This window comes from Perognathus longimembris, chromosome 21 (assembly GCF_023159225.1).
Source record: "Perognathus longimembris pacificus isolate PPM17 chromosome 21, ASM2315922v1, whole genome shotgun sequence".
NCBI classification, from domain to species: domain Eukaryota; kingdom Metazoa; phylum Chordata; class Mammalia; order Rodentia; family Heteromyidae; genus Perognathus; species Perognathus longimembris.
The window spans coordinates 797,215-811,212 of record NC_063181.1 but is presented as its reverse complement, the minus strand read 5'-3'; the positions used below and the strand labels follow the sequence as shown (position 1 = coordinate 811,212).

The 13,998-nt window shown below is 46.9% G+C and overlaps 1 protein-coding gene across 1 annotated transcript in view; it reads right to left on the bottom strand.

Moving 5' to 3' along the window:
* Arhgef10 (Rho guanine nucleotide exchange factor 10) overlaps nucleotides 1-13,998 on the bottom strand; it is a 62,485-nt gene extending 48,487 nt beyond the window's left edge. The window contains exons 1-5 of the mRNA XM_048330387.1: nucleotides 13,790-13,998; nucleotides 9,099-9,237; nucleotides 4,511-4,666; nucleotides 3,578-3,853; nucleotides 1,464-1,530 (exon numbers count right to left, since the gene is read on the bottom strand). Of these exons, the coding sequence (XP_048186344.1) occupies nucleotides 1,464-1,530; nucleotides 3,578-3,853; nucleotides 4,511-4,666; nucleotides 9,099-9,135 (536 nt within the window). The 5' untranslated portion in view covers nucleotides 9,136-9,237; nucleotides 13,790-13,998. The remainder of the gene's footprint in view (nucleotides 1-1,463; nucleotides 1,531-3,577; nucleotides 3,854-4,510; nucleotides 4,667-9,098; nucleotides 9,238-13,789) is intronic.

The window sequence follows — 13,998 nt, the reverse complement described above, 5'->3', positions numbered from 1 at the left end:
ACTTCCATTTACAACTCTGCCCACAAGTGCTTTTGCTTGCCTCCAGGCATGCTACACTGTCTGCTGCCATAGCACAGTGTAAATGCTGCTGTCCATGCACTGAAAGGTCTCCATTGTTTTCCTATCTCCCCTAATGTGTCACACACGATGCTAGGCTGGTGGTACAAGGCTTGGGCCTTCTCTGCCTCCAGCGCAGACTGGTAGGATGAGACACAAGGCTACACTGGCCCACAGTGCTGCAGTCACAACCAGACACAGACCTAGATGCTGTCCTAAGCAAAAGGAAGCCACCACGATGCTTTCTTCAGAACAACCAGACAGATTCACTGGACAGAGGGATGCAGAGTGACTGGGCCCCAGGATGCACTTGTTCTGCTGGGCCTCAGAGCCGTGTGAAGGAACCCATGGGGAGGAAAAGAGAATGAAGTAGGATGTGCTGTAGTGTGTGTGTGTGTGTGTGTGTGTGTGTGTGTCTGTGTGAATGACAGAGAGAGAGAAAGAAAGAAAGCAAAAGAGAGAGAGAGAGAGAGAGAGAGAGAGAGAGAGAGAGAGAGAGAGAGAATATCCTAGGCTTGAACTGAGGGTATGGGCACTGTCCCTGAGCCTTTTTACTCAAGAGTATCACGCTACTACTTGAGCCACAGCTCCACTTCTAGCTTGATTTTGGTGGCTAATTAAAGGTAATTCCTGCCCAGGCTGGATCAAACCATGATCCTCAGATCTCAGTCTTCTGAGCATCTAGAATTGCAGGCATCAGCAGACCCTATTTTAAATTATTTTCCTCAAATAAACTTCATCCTTCCAATGGACTTATTTTTCACAGTGAATTTTAGATGGTCAATGACAATATGTCAATAGTTAACTTTTGTTTTCTTTGGATTTTTTTAAGAAAGGGACTTACTATGTGGCTCAAGCTGGCTTCAAACTTACAATCTTCCTATCTCAGACTTCTGAGTGCTAGATTTCAGATGGGCTCACTATACCCAGCAAACACTAACCTTTTAAATTATGCACAGAATTGCTGTTGCTAATAAAGGATAATGGAAGACCCGGTCTGTGATCTCCTTCAGTGTTTCCACTGGAGGGAAAATTTGTGGCAAGTAAATAGCTATCTCCAGAAATCTCACTTTTTTTCTGGAGCATTTCACAACCGGAACACTATAATCCCGAATGACTATGGGGAAGACAGCAAGGAGGTATGAAAACAAAAGGACGTGGCTTCCATGCCCTTCTCAAGGCTGGTGCGGGCCCTGCAGTCCCCAAGGGCACACCTAGTGACCAAGGGACTTGGTGGAAGGGAGCTGGCCACACCTGCAAGACTGGCAACAGAGAGAGGCCTGCGACAGCAGCAGGGGGAGGGCACGTGAGGGAAGCTTGGATGGGGATGAGAGCATAGCAAGTCCCAAGGTCCAGGAGGAAGACACTGATTCAGAATATATCGCACAACTGACTAATGAAGATACCTGTGTGCAGGCCCCTCAGAACTCACAGAAGTAAACTGGCCATCTTCTGTGACTTCTGGTGTTTCTGCTAAGAGAAAAGAAGTGATATTATTGTCTTATATCTAACAAAATGTTTATGCAGCTGACTTTATCCTTCAAATAATTTCATATTTTTCTTTTTGTCTCAATAGGCTGTTATCATAAGGATTGACAGATTTAAAAGTGCTTACCTTTTAGATAAGATATATTCAATAAATGAGTATAATGAAGTAAAATGTGAAATTCTATGGTCTTATAACATGAACTAAAAATAAAAGTCACGGACACAAAGATATATCAGGCCACAATTAGAGAAGCACTACCTATTCCATTTTTTAGTCTACATGGTAATTCATTATCTACTTTGCTGATTTCCAAGGGAGAAATCTATGTAACACAGCCAAACCTTTACTCACCCATTCTCAAGCTCACAGGCTATCTCAGGCATCCTTGGGTCTAACTGCAATTCCCCTACTTGTAGTTTACAGTTGCTGAGAACATGACAAAGCCCCTTCTTCAGTCTGCATGCATGCTTCACAAAGGAAGACAATGAGTAGTCAAAGAACATCCTAAGGAATGGGCACTGAGAGGGAGGACAGTGGTCGACAGGAGACGGCATGCTTTTGTGTGACCTGCCAATCCTCAGATGGCCTGGCCCTGCCCATCAGCAGGGACAGAACTGGGAACCACTGAGGAGTAAGTGGATGATTCTCATCCTGTGGCTGGATGCTATGCACTAGGCACACAAAGCTGTCCATAAAGAACTTTCAAGAACAGATTTGCTGCTGTGTGCTGGCAGCTCACACCTGTAATCCCAGCTATTTAGAAAGCTGAGCTCTGAGGACTGTAGTTACAAGCCAGCCCGGACAAGAAAATCATGAGACTCTTATCTCCAATTAACTAACAAAGAGCCCAAAGCGGAGCTGTGGCTCAAGGGACACAGGGATAGTGCCCAGGCACATGGGAGGCATTCCCCAGATGTGAGAAACACTTCCTTTACTAAGAAGAGCTACACACAAGTACAGCTCAGGGCAGAATTGTAATTTATATTGATGTGAAAAGTTCAGTAAAAGGTTCTTTTCTTTCCAGTTAAAATAGCAAGGAAAAAAATCTTAAAAAAAAACCCCTCATCTTGATTCATAGTTTTTAGAGTAGATTTTCTCACACATCTCATATTAACTGCATAGATTTTTTTGTACCATAATTTACTATGCTGTCCTTATCAGGAAACACAGAGCAAGGATCCTCTGCCAGTTAGGGAAGAATAGACTACAGAGGTTTTGTGGTCTTGTGCTTAAGGAAAATATATTCATTTTAAAGGTAGTTGCTTATTATTAATTTTTTTAAGTTTATTTGGTTATTTAAAATGATTAAACTTTATTTATTTATTTATTTATATTTTTTTTTGCCAGTCCTGGGGCTTGGACTCAGGGCCTGAGCACTGTCCCTGGCTTCTTTTTGCTCAAGGCCAGCACTCTGCCACTTGTGCCACAGCGCCACTTCTGGCCATTTTCTATATATGTGGTGCTGGGGAATCGAACCCAGAGGTTCATGTATAAGAGGCAAGTACTCTTGCCTCTAGGCCATATTCCCAGCCCTAAAATGATTAAACATTATTTAAAACTTAGTATGACTTTAAAAGAATTTCCTTTTTCTTTCCTTTACTATAGGCAAAAGCCAATTAAAAAAAACAACAACTATATGGTAATATGCCCTACTGCAAGTTCTAAAAATGGGAACAAGTCTGTCTGTCTTGTGATCCTTTGAAGAGAGATGAGGTACATGGAGGACAGCAGGTGGCTTAGGACAGGTGACATCATTCTCCTGAACAGTGAGAAACTATCAGGGAGATGGAGGGGCTGGTAAACATGGGGGTAAAGGCCATGGAGTCCCCCCTACTATGGAGAGAAAATTTACAGGTCAGAAAACAGACACTAAGCCTTTCCTCAACCGCATCCCTGCAATACAAGAATATTAATACTAGCCCCCTTTCCTACCTTGCAGACCAAACCCTGGAGGGTGAATAAGGAAAAGATTATACCCAAACGTATGGAACCAGGGTGTCCCGCAGCATGAGAGGAAACAGAGCCATGTACCTTCCTCCTCCACAGACTCAGTGCGGATGATGACAGGGCTGGAGTAGGCCGGTGGCAGCAGTAGTGGGAGGCTGGATGGGACAGCATAGCCACAGGGCACAGGCACTGAGTACCCACTGGGCACATGCAGGCCCACCTCCTCCTCCTCTACATGTGAATCAGGGGTCGAGGGCTGGGCCTCCTGGAATGGTGTGATGTCAATGACAGAATACGGGTTCACTTTCGGAGGAACAGCAATTGTGGCTGGTCCAGCCACAGTGACAGTCTCTTCACCTTCTGCAGGACAGAAAGACACTTGTTGACAGAGCATCAAGTGCATGCACAGGTTCCTCACTACTACAGCCAGGAAAGACTCAGGGGTTCCATACCCTCTCTTCACAGCACAAGGTGGAGTGGGGGCACATGTGCACCTCTGGGCACAGATGAAACAGACATTGCCTATCAGGTCTCGGAAATTTATTCAATAAGATGAGCCAAACAGCCACAGATAGGCTGTGCCTTGCAAGGCAGGGGAGGAGAAAAGCTGACATCACTTCAACCACAACTATGTCTAAACAATCCACCTGGTTAGTGAGAACAAGCTTCAGAACTACCTCTAGATTTGAAAATATAAGCCTTTACAGTTAATTCATCTCAAATGGCATAGAGATTTTAACAGTCTACGCAATATAGTATTATAATGACAAAGCGGTTTTTATTAGACATAGAAAATCTTTTTATCTTTAAAACATAAGCAGGAATGTAAAGTGACAAGATTGGAAATTGTAGGGGGAAAGTACAGATTAACAGAAGAAATTTAGCCAAAGCTGAGGTATACTGTGATGCCCAGATACATCACAGTGATGCCACGGCCCCTGGTCCCAGAAACTAGAAGCATCAGCTAGGCAGGCAGAGGCAGCCAGGCACTAAGGCACCATGGCCAGCAGGTCTCACCTGAGGGAACAGCAGCTCCTCCTGTTTCTGCTCCTCCAGCCTCAGGGGCAGACAGGGCCTGCCGATCAGCTTCTGGAACTTCATCTCCACTGTCAAAATCGAACTGTTCTCCCTCTTCCTCTTCATTGTTATTAGGATCATATTTCACTTCATTTTCTAACGTTTAAGAAAATATGAACTATAGGGTTAACGTCTGTTGCTAACACATTTGTACCTTCCTATACAAAGATAAACTCAAAGAACATAAAAGATGGGCACTGAGCCAGAAGCTCTCTCTAAACCAGCAGGCAGCCTTCCGTTTCCCTTTTAACTATCCTACAACTCTGGAAAAGAAAACAAAAACAAGAAAAGACAAGAAGGAGGAGAAGCATGGTTTTTTTTTTTTGGCCAGTCCTGGGCTTGGACTCAGGGCCTGAGCACCGTCACTGGCTTCCTTTTGCTCAAGGCTAGCACTCTGCCACTTGAGCCACAGCGCCACTTCTGGCCATTTTCTGTATATGTGGTGCTCGGGAATCGAACCCAGGGCCTCATGTATATGAGGCAGGCATTCTTGCCACTAGGCCATATCCCCAGCCCGAGAAGCATGTTTTCACATCTGAAGTGGAATCAGAAGGAGGATCCCCTTCCAAGGGCAGCTCCCGGCAAATGGCTGGAGATATTCTGAAAACTAAAAGCAAAAAAGTACTACAGCATAGCTCATGTGGTGGAATGCCTGCCTTGCAAATACCAGACCTGAGCTCAAGGCCCAGTATTGTCAATTCGTTTTTTTTAAAGTAGTAGTAGTAGCTATGCCATAGACTGGGAGAAGTTGGGTCTTAAGAACACAGTAAGGGGGCTGGGAGCATGGCCTAGTGCAAGAGTGCTTGCCTTGTATACATGAGGCCCTGGGTTCGATTCCTCAGCACCACATATACACAAAAAGGCCAGAAGTGGCGCTGTGGCTCAAGTGGTAGCCTTGAGCAAAAAGAAGCCAGGGACAGTGCTCAGGCCCTGAGTCCAAGGCCCAGGACTGGCCAAAAAAAAAAAAAAAAAAAAAAAGAACACAGTAAGTAGGCGAAAGACACATGTGCTTTCCCCATCATAGTGCTGCTCACCACCGGTGTGCCTGGCACCATGCGCCTCACACCACGCTGCAGCAAGCAGGATGCTTACTGGCAGTGAGAATTCCTTCCAAGAGGTTTTTGGGGTTTTTTGGAGGTGGAGGAGAAAGGGGTACAAAAATTGCTGAATTAAAACAATGGGGCTGGGGATATGGCCTAGTGGCAAGAGCGCTTGCCTCATATACTTGAAGCCCTGGGTTCCATTCCCCAACACCACATATACAGAAAATGGCCAGAAGTGGCGCTGTGACTCAAGTGGCAGAGTGCTAGGAGCAAAAAGAAGCCAGGGACAGTGCTCAGGCCCTGAGTCCAAGGCCCAGGACTGGCAAAAACAAAAAAAAACATTTACAACATATATTTGGAACGGGGTGTATAGCTCAGTGGTATGGCATCTGCCTAGCACATGTGATGCCCTGGGTTCCATCCCCAGAATGAATGAGTGAATGAATGAACAAGTACAATTCTTGTGCAGACATGGAAAAGGAAAAACCCATCATTTGTTTTTAAGAACTAGAATGATTTATGTTCTGTATAATGGTATACATTATACACAATGGTGTACATTCTGTGTAATATTATGTACTCAATTATTTGAGGGTCATTCTTTTTTTTATTGACAAGCGATGTACAGAGGTATTCACTTTAGTAAATACATTTCTTGTCATACTTGTTACCCCTTCCTCATTTTTCTCCCAACTTCCCTGCCCCCAATCCACCTACCCACACTACTTTCATCATTTTTTTAAACTTTCCTAATGATGGACATCATCATTCTAGCCTACAAAGCTTATGAACTCAATGAATATTAACAATAAAACAATTCCTTCCAGGTCAGGTGATATGCACATTTCTTTCCTTTTGCTTAGTGCAATCTGTTCCTTCTTTTTCTCTCATTTGTTCCCTCTCCCCGGCTGCCCTTGAGTTGCTTAGTTTGCTTTCATCCATGTCCGTTGCAGCTATTGGGCCTCCTCTACTATACTATTTTTTCCTACCTGTTTTCCACTCATTCTGTGCCCTCCTCCCAGCTTCCCTCAGATGTGCACATGTATACACCCTATGTGAGGTAAAGAATATAGGGTCCTGTAAAAACTATAAGACTAAGAAGAGGTCCTTTGCTTTCTTATCTCTGGAGTCCTTTTCAGTCTGAATATTATTTTAGGTACATAGGAAGGAGTGCTTGGGTCTTACTTTTTGGTACATTTCTCCCAAGACTGTCCTTTTTTTTGGTCTCTCTGGGAATTGGTATCTTGGGACCTGTTTTCTTTGTCATGTCTCTTTGCTATTTAATTCTAATGCCCCACATATCAGGGAGACCATGCACCATTTGTCTCTGTTCTTGGCTCATCTCACTCAACATGATTTGTTCTAGTCCTGTCCATTTCCCTGTGAATGCCATTATTTTATCATTTCTAGTAGCTGTGTAGAATTCCATTGTATACAGGTAAAATATTTTTTTGATCCATTCATCTGTAGTGAGGCATCTGGGTTGTTTCCATATCATGGCTATTGTGAACAGTGCAGCAATGAACATGGAATTGCAGGTGTCATTGTCATATCCTGGATCCTGTTGCTCAGGGTATATGTCTAGGAGCAGTATGGCTGGATCATAGGGTATGTCTATGTTTAGTTTTTTGAGGAACCTCCAGACTTCTTTTCAGAGTGGTTATACTAGTTTACATTCCCACCAGCAGTGCATTAGGGTTCCTCTTTCTCCATATCCACTCCAGAATTTGTTGTTGCCTGAGTTCAGAGTATAGCTATTCTGGCTGGGGTAAGGTGGTATCTCAGGGTTGTTTGTATTTGCATTTCCTTTACTGCCAAGGATGCTGAACATTCCTCATGTGTTTGTTTCTTTGCTATTTTTACTTCTTCTCTCTTTAAAGCTCCCTTGCCCATTTAGTGATTGGTTTATTAGGTTTGGGAGAAATTAGTTTCTTGAGCTTCCTGTATATGATAGATATTATGCCTTTGTCTATTGCATTTTCCCAACTGGTTGGCTATCTTTCTAGTTTAGTATCTATGTCTTTAGCTGTGCAGAAACCTTTTATTTTAATGTAGTCCCATTTGTCAAGTCTCTCTCCAATCTGGTGCCTATAAGTTCTAGTGTCTCTCCTACTCTGTCCTGCAGTAGATTCAGAGTTTCAGGTCTGATGCTGAGGTCTTTAATCCATTTTGAATTGATGTTAGTGCATGGTGACAGGCTAGGTTCCACTTTGAGTTTTCCGCGTGTGGCTGCCCAGTTTTCCCAGCACCAGTGGTTGAAAAGGCTGTTTTTTCCATTGTATGTCTTTGGCTTTGAGGGCCATTCTTTGTAAAAGTTGTTTAAAGTGTGAATTGCCAGAACCCAACTGCTTTTTAATTTTTAATGTTCTCCCTAACATCTCAGCACTTCAAAGCACCATGATTATATCTCCCATCATATGTACCATGGCTGAAAAGACCTGGGATTCAAGGTAAAGAGCTGGCCAAAGCCACATGCAGAAGCAGAAACAGGAACAGAACCCTTGTTCTGGTTTCTGATCTTCATTCTTATCTTAACCCCCATAGACAGGCTTTCTGAGTTCTCACTTCATATCACACTGGGCTTTATTCACCTGTACGCTCTTCACAGCATGATTATGACATCTTTCCATTCCTGACTTACTGAGGAAACATCTGTACCTATAGCTACTACCTGTAGTTCAGGCCCAGCTTCCAAGGACAGGATAGGAGGACCAACACCACAGGCACAAAGGCCAGACCCTTCTATCCCCTGCCTGCTATGTCCTAGACACAGAACAACACCCAGACCAGTGGAGCCCTATAATTCTTGCCCGTATGATTCCCTCTCCACAGCCCTAGTGCACACTCTGTGAACAAGTTCACATTTCTCAAGAGCCACAGGAAAGCCTGAAAAAGACCCACTAAAGAAGTGTTGTGAAAATGAACTACCTGCTCACTGTCAGGCAGAGACCAGCCTTTACAGGGCCTTTTGGGAGTGACCTAACTCTGATGAAGTGAAAATGGACTGAAGGCCCTTCACTTCACACCGCTTCTGTCGACTGAGCAGATGGGTAAGAAGTCCAGTTCATCCCTGCGCTGCCCACAGGGAAAGGAAGCAGGAAGGAAACAGCGTGAGCACTACTCAGGGCACCAGGAGAGACTGGGTGACTCATGACAGACCACTACCCTTACAGGCAGGGCTCAAGGCTGGATGTGGCCTCCAGTACAAAGGCCCCTCTTGAGCACCTCCCCTTCAGATGTGAGTCTGATTGAGCCAGGAGAAAGAAACCTCCTGGGGACCAGACGCTGGGCACAGGTCAGCATGAGATACACGGGTCTCACCAGTCACCCCAAGAACCAGGGAGCCACTCAAAGCTCGAATCCCCTCTGAGCATTAACAACAAGTTCATCTTTCTCCGTAATGAGCACCTCGGCACCACAGTGTAGTGGTCTGAGAAGCATGGCCTGAGCCACCACAGATCCCAGGACAGCGGCGAGAGTACTACCTGTGGGAGCAGGAGGGAGCAGCTCTCTCTGGTCCATGCTTAGCCCTGGCAGGTGCTCAGGTTGAGCAGGGTACAGGGGCCACCACTGGCAGGGGCATTGCCCTCTCCTTTCAGCAGACAGGACTTTCTAGTAATAATCCTGCAACAACAAAAGGTCAGTCACACACAGCTGTGAGTAAAGCACTTGCCACTTATTAGTTGCAAATATTTGTGAATCTCCCTGGAAATATAGGAGCAAATGAAACTAAAGTTCTCAGTGTGGCCTGGATTTCACCTCGAATTACAGTCCAGAGTTTATTTTATAACAGCCAGACCCATCTCAACCCCAAAAAGCCTATGCTTAATTTCATGCCATCTTCTAAGGGGAGAAATCAAAACATAAATAAAATGCCTTTGCTTTCTTTTCTGTCAATTAACATTTTGTGTGTGTGTGTGTGTGTGTGTGTGTGTGTGTGTGTGTGTGTGTGTGTGTGTGTATGCTGGTCCTGGGGCTGGAACTCAGGGCCTGGAATTTGTTCAAGAACAGACACACCCATGTTGGCACGCTATATCCCGTGACCGGTAGCTTTTGAGCCTGGATGTTCACATTTGTCCTCAGTTGCCAGTGTTCTGAATGGGTCTCAAAATGGTTAACATGAGAGTCCAATTGACTCCCCACCTTCCCACTGCCAAACCAGCACAAAACAAAAGGAAACAATACAGTTCTGCCTCAACTCTCCAGCAACAGCCGACCTGTGAGGTCATACTGGCTGGCTCTTGCTCAAAGTACCACCCACAAACTGTCCCAGGGCTTCAAATCCAAGATCCAACTTAACCAGCACAGCACTTCCAGAGAGAAAGATCCTCACTGTTCCTCCCTAGGAACCAAGAGGGAGCCCAATAAAAGGTCACAGGCTGGGTGTGGCTCTGGGCTGTGCCCCTGGACAGTGTCTAACTCAGTGACCTGGAAAGTAGCATCCTGAGCAGGATACTTTCTGGGGAGCAGAGACACATGCTTTTGCTTCCTGTCTTCTCAGAGGCCCTCAAATCTATACTTCTCAGTCCACTGTAAAGCCCCTCTGTCGGCCCCACACAAGGGTCCTCTGAGAACCGAGGTCAGGTCACACACCTGCACTGGTGGGCCTTGCATCAGAGTATCCTACTGCCTGGAGTCTGGGGCTTCTATGTACTCTCCAGGATCACCCCACATGCCCACTGCCTGGCACGACTCAGCTACATTCTGGAGAAGCCATTCTCAAGGCCCACCTGGCATAGCAGCTTACCTGCCAGACACAGTAGAACTGACCTGAGGCAGAGCCTGAAAGTCTGTATTCAAAATGCCATGCGATCTGACATGTAGCATGGGATAATAGCAGCCTGGGGTGCAGACATTGTTTGTATCATTGCTGTCATCTTCCAATTTAAGCATCATAATGAAAGATCTCATTGTGCACTTAGACTGTGGTTTTAAACAATAGATGACACATTCAGTCAAGGAAACCCAGACAGTGAGCACTAAAAGGCTGCTTCAATGTGTGCTTGGATGCACAAACTCAATCACACAACACACCATGTGCAGCATGGACATACAAGCTCCATCTCACAACATACCGAGTATAACATGGACACACAAGCTCCATGTCACAACACACTGAGTGCAGCATGAATGCGCAACCTCCATTTCAACAATGCACCAAGTGCATTATGGATACACAAGCTCTGTCTCACACTACACGGAGTGCAGAAGAGATGCACAAGCTCCATCACAGAGCACATGGGGTGGAACATGGTCATAGCACCCTGGAGATATATCCTCATCTTCACTCCGGTGACATCATGTGGCTGGATTTGCCAAGAAAGCTGGGAACAGCTCGTAGAACAGGGAAGGACCCCGTGGAAACTGGAGAGGAGCCTCCTTCACACTCCTGCACAAACTCTGAGCTTCTGGGTATGAGGAAGGCAGGATGCCACGATGAAAAGTGTAATGCACAAGGTAAGTCAGCTTGGACACAGGGCCCATCTTAGTGAATCCCTTTTTGGTACACCCCCATTGAACCTGTGTTGCCTCTGTGTATGCCACTGTAACTGAGAGAAGAAAAGGACAGCAATAGTTCCTCTGGCAGCTGCCCTGGGGCTTGGGGGACTAGGCCCCCAGGAGGACCTGGTCAGGGCTAGCAGGAGGTACCTGTGGGGGGCATTTCCTCCTCCACTTTTTGCTCAGCTGTATTCATGTGAAGCATGGGGCTTGTGGGTCCTGAGATTCATGCTGGGTTTCCCAATGCCCCTCTAGTCTCCAGGCCCTGCAGAGATGAGGCAGCCAGGATCAACCTGAGTGCATGCCAGATCAGGCCAGTGAGATAGTACTGTGGTCCCTGACAAAGAGATCTAAGGCAGTTGGCACCCAGCACTCCCCAGAAGGCCTGATCTAGAGTGTCAGCAGGGATTCACATGAGGCAGAGGGCCCACTGTCCTCTAGGCGGGAAACAATGGGGCCCCAGAGTCCAGAAACCAGGAAGCCAGGACAGGAACGAGACACCATGGCCAGGTTTGTAGCTATACAATCTCTGGAGTCCTCAGGGCTGGGAGCCCTGTGACACATACCATGATGAGCCAGCTGTTAACATGGAACAAGTACACAGATCATCAACTCCTAGTCCCCACGTTTGGCCAACCGGAGTGGAACCACCTCCTGAAACTGCCCTGGAAGGAACACACAGCTCATAGCCCTGCGACTGGCAGTGCCCATGACAGGCCAGCACTGCCTCTGCTGCACATCTGTACAAGTGCATGCTTGGCAGAACCTTCTCAGCGTGCCAACCATGCTCCAGGTTCATTACTGTGTCTGTCTCTCCCCTGCCTCTTCCAGTTCTCTGCTTCTAGCTGTGAGGCAATGTCTACATTTCTCAGGAAGGCCTGGTGACATGAAAGTAGTCATGGTAATTCCTAGGAATAAGGCCTAGATCATGGGCCCTGAAGACAAAACCCTTGCCGTTTTCCAGGTGAGTCAACTAAGGACAAGGGGGTGAGGATGGCAGGTCCGGGAAGGAGGGGTGGCACTGATCCTCACAAGCCAAGAAAGGCTAAAGGAACAGAGCTGGCAGACACTGGTATGAGTCCCAGGATGGTAGCTTCGACCCCTGGAGGGAAGCCACAAAACGAGAACACCCAGAAGGCCATGGGCTAGGACACGTGGGAAGGCTTCCTGTCCCGTGGGGGAGTGGGGGAGGTGACATGGACCAGGACACATGGGAAAGTGTCCTGGCTTCTGGCTGCTACTTATGCTGAGGCACCTAAAATCCCAGCTCTGCAGCCCCAGGCCTCTGCGCAGCTGTACTCCCAGAATGCCCTGGCCCTTCTCTGGGGGCCCAGTACCTCCTCAGGGCTGAGTCACATCACTCACCCACATATGCCCTTCCAGCGCTCAGGACAGCTGAGATGCTCTCATCAGTACTGATCTGCCTGCTCCCTGTGCCCCCCCCCCAAACCCATGGCCCATAGCATAGAGTGGACACAAAGCCAGAGAGGAGGACTAAGGATGGAACCCCACCACTCCACCCAAGTCAGGTGTGATCCGTGCCGTGGGTACCCAATGCTCCCGAAAAGCACTACACACTGCATGACCAGCTCCAAAAGAGCAATGCAGGAAGCTCCAGCTAATACTGTCATCCAAATCTGCATCTCTACAAAGGCAGAAAACTAGTACCAGTTGTTCTGGTACTATGTAAGGAATAAAACCCCAGAAATGCACCTTGCACCTGCTCACAAACTCCACATGGAGAAGCAAAGGATGAAGTCAGTTAGTACAGACACAGCCAAAGCTGTCTCCAGCCAGACCTGAGCTGGCTGCTGGCCAGTCTATACTAGCTCTCCCCCTGAATCCAGTCACGTTCCACACACAGGCCTGAGAAACAACCAGCAAAGGTGGTGCTGCCTGTGCACCTATGCTCCCAAACACAACTGCCTTCTCTACACCCAGAAGATGCCCTACAAGCACTCTACACCTCAGACTGGGCAGCTGGTATCAGCACCTTACGTGCCTCATTCTTCCATTCACTCACAACAAAATAAACCCTGAGAGTCACCTGCAGATCTCCCTTTCACTCCAAGTTGTCACCGGGACCTCTGTCACCCTGTCCCTACACTGCCACCCTGGCCCTCAATGCTGTCATGGGCAGGGATGGGAGGGAAAAACTGGGAGGCAGTAAAGGAAGGCGTGACATTGTCCAAAAAGAAACGTACTCATCACCTGACTTATGAAACAGTAACTCCTCTGTATATTACCTTTATGATAAAGAAGTTTAATAGTTAAAAATGCTGTTACTGTCCCTTACGAACTCATCACCCTGACTCTCTGTGTACTTCAGTCACTCATGGGTTTTCATTTCTGCTGCCCAGCAAGCACCTGGGCACCCATGCCTACTGCACTCTGCTCAGTGGCCTTCTCCCCGTTACTGGGCCTCCCTGGCACACAGTGCTGGTCCTTCAGCCTCACCTATCAGCTCAATCTATTCCTTCCCTCCCTTTAGCTCTCCACACAATTATTCCTTTAGCGTGCTTACCTGGCCCCTCAATTTAACCTGCAAGTCTCTTCCCTGGGACCTTCTTGCTTTGTACCTATCTCTTCTTTCTCAGCCCTTGCATGATCATGGGCACCATAAATTCTGCTTGCTTTCCATGGTTCCAGGAGAAGGGCTCCAGCCCACGCTACTCACCTCCTCAGGCTCAGCATCCACCAGGAGCCACATAGAGTCCACAGTCACCAGACTCTGCCACTGCTCTTCTATGTGACCTCGCAAGTTTCTCCACTTGAGAAAAGGTGTTCCTTCCTATTGGAAGTTATCATTAAGACATGAAAACAATCTGGGCACTGGTGGCTCACATCTGTAATCCTAGCTACTCAGGAGGCTGAGATCTGAGAATT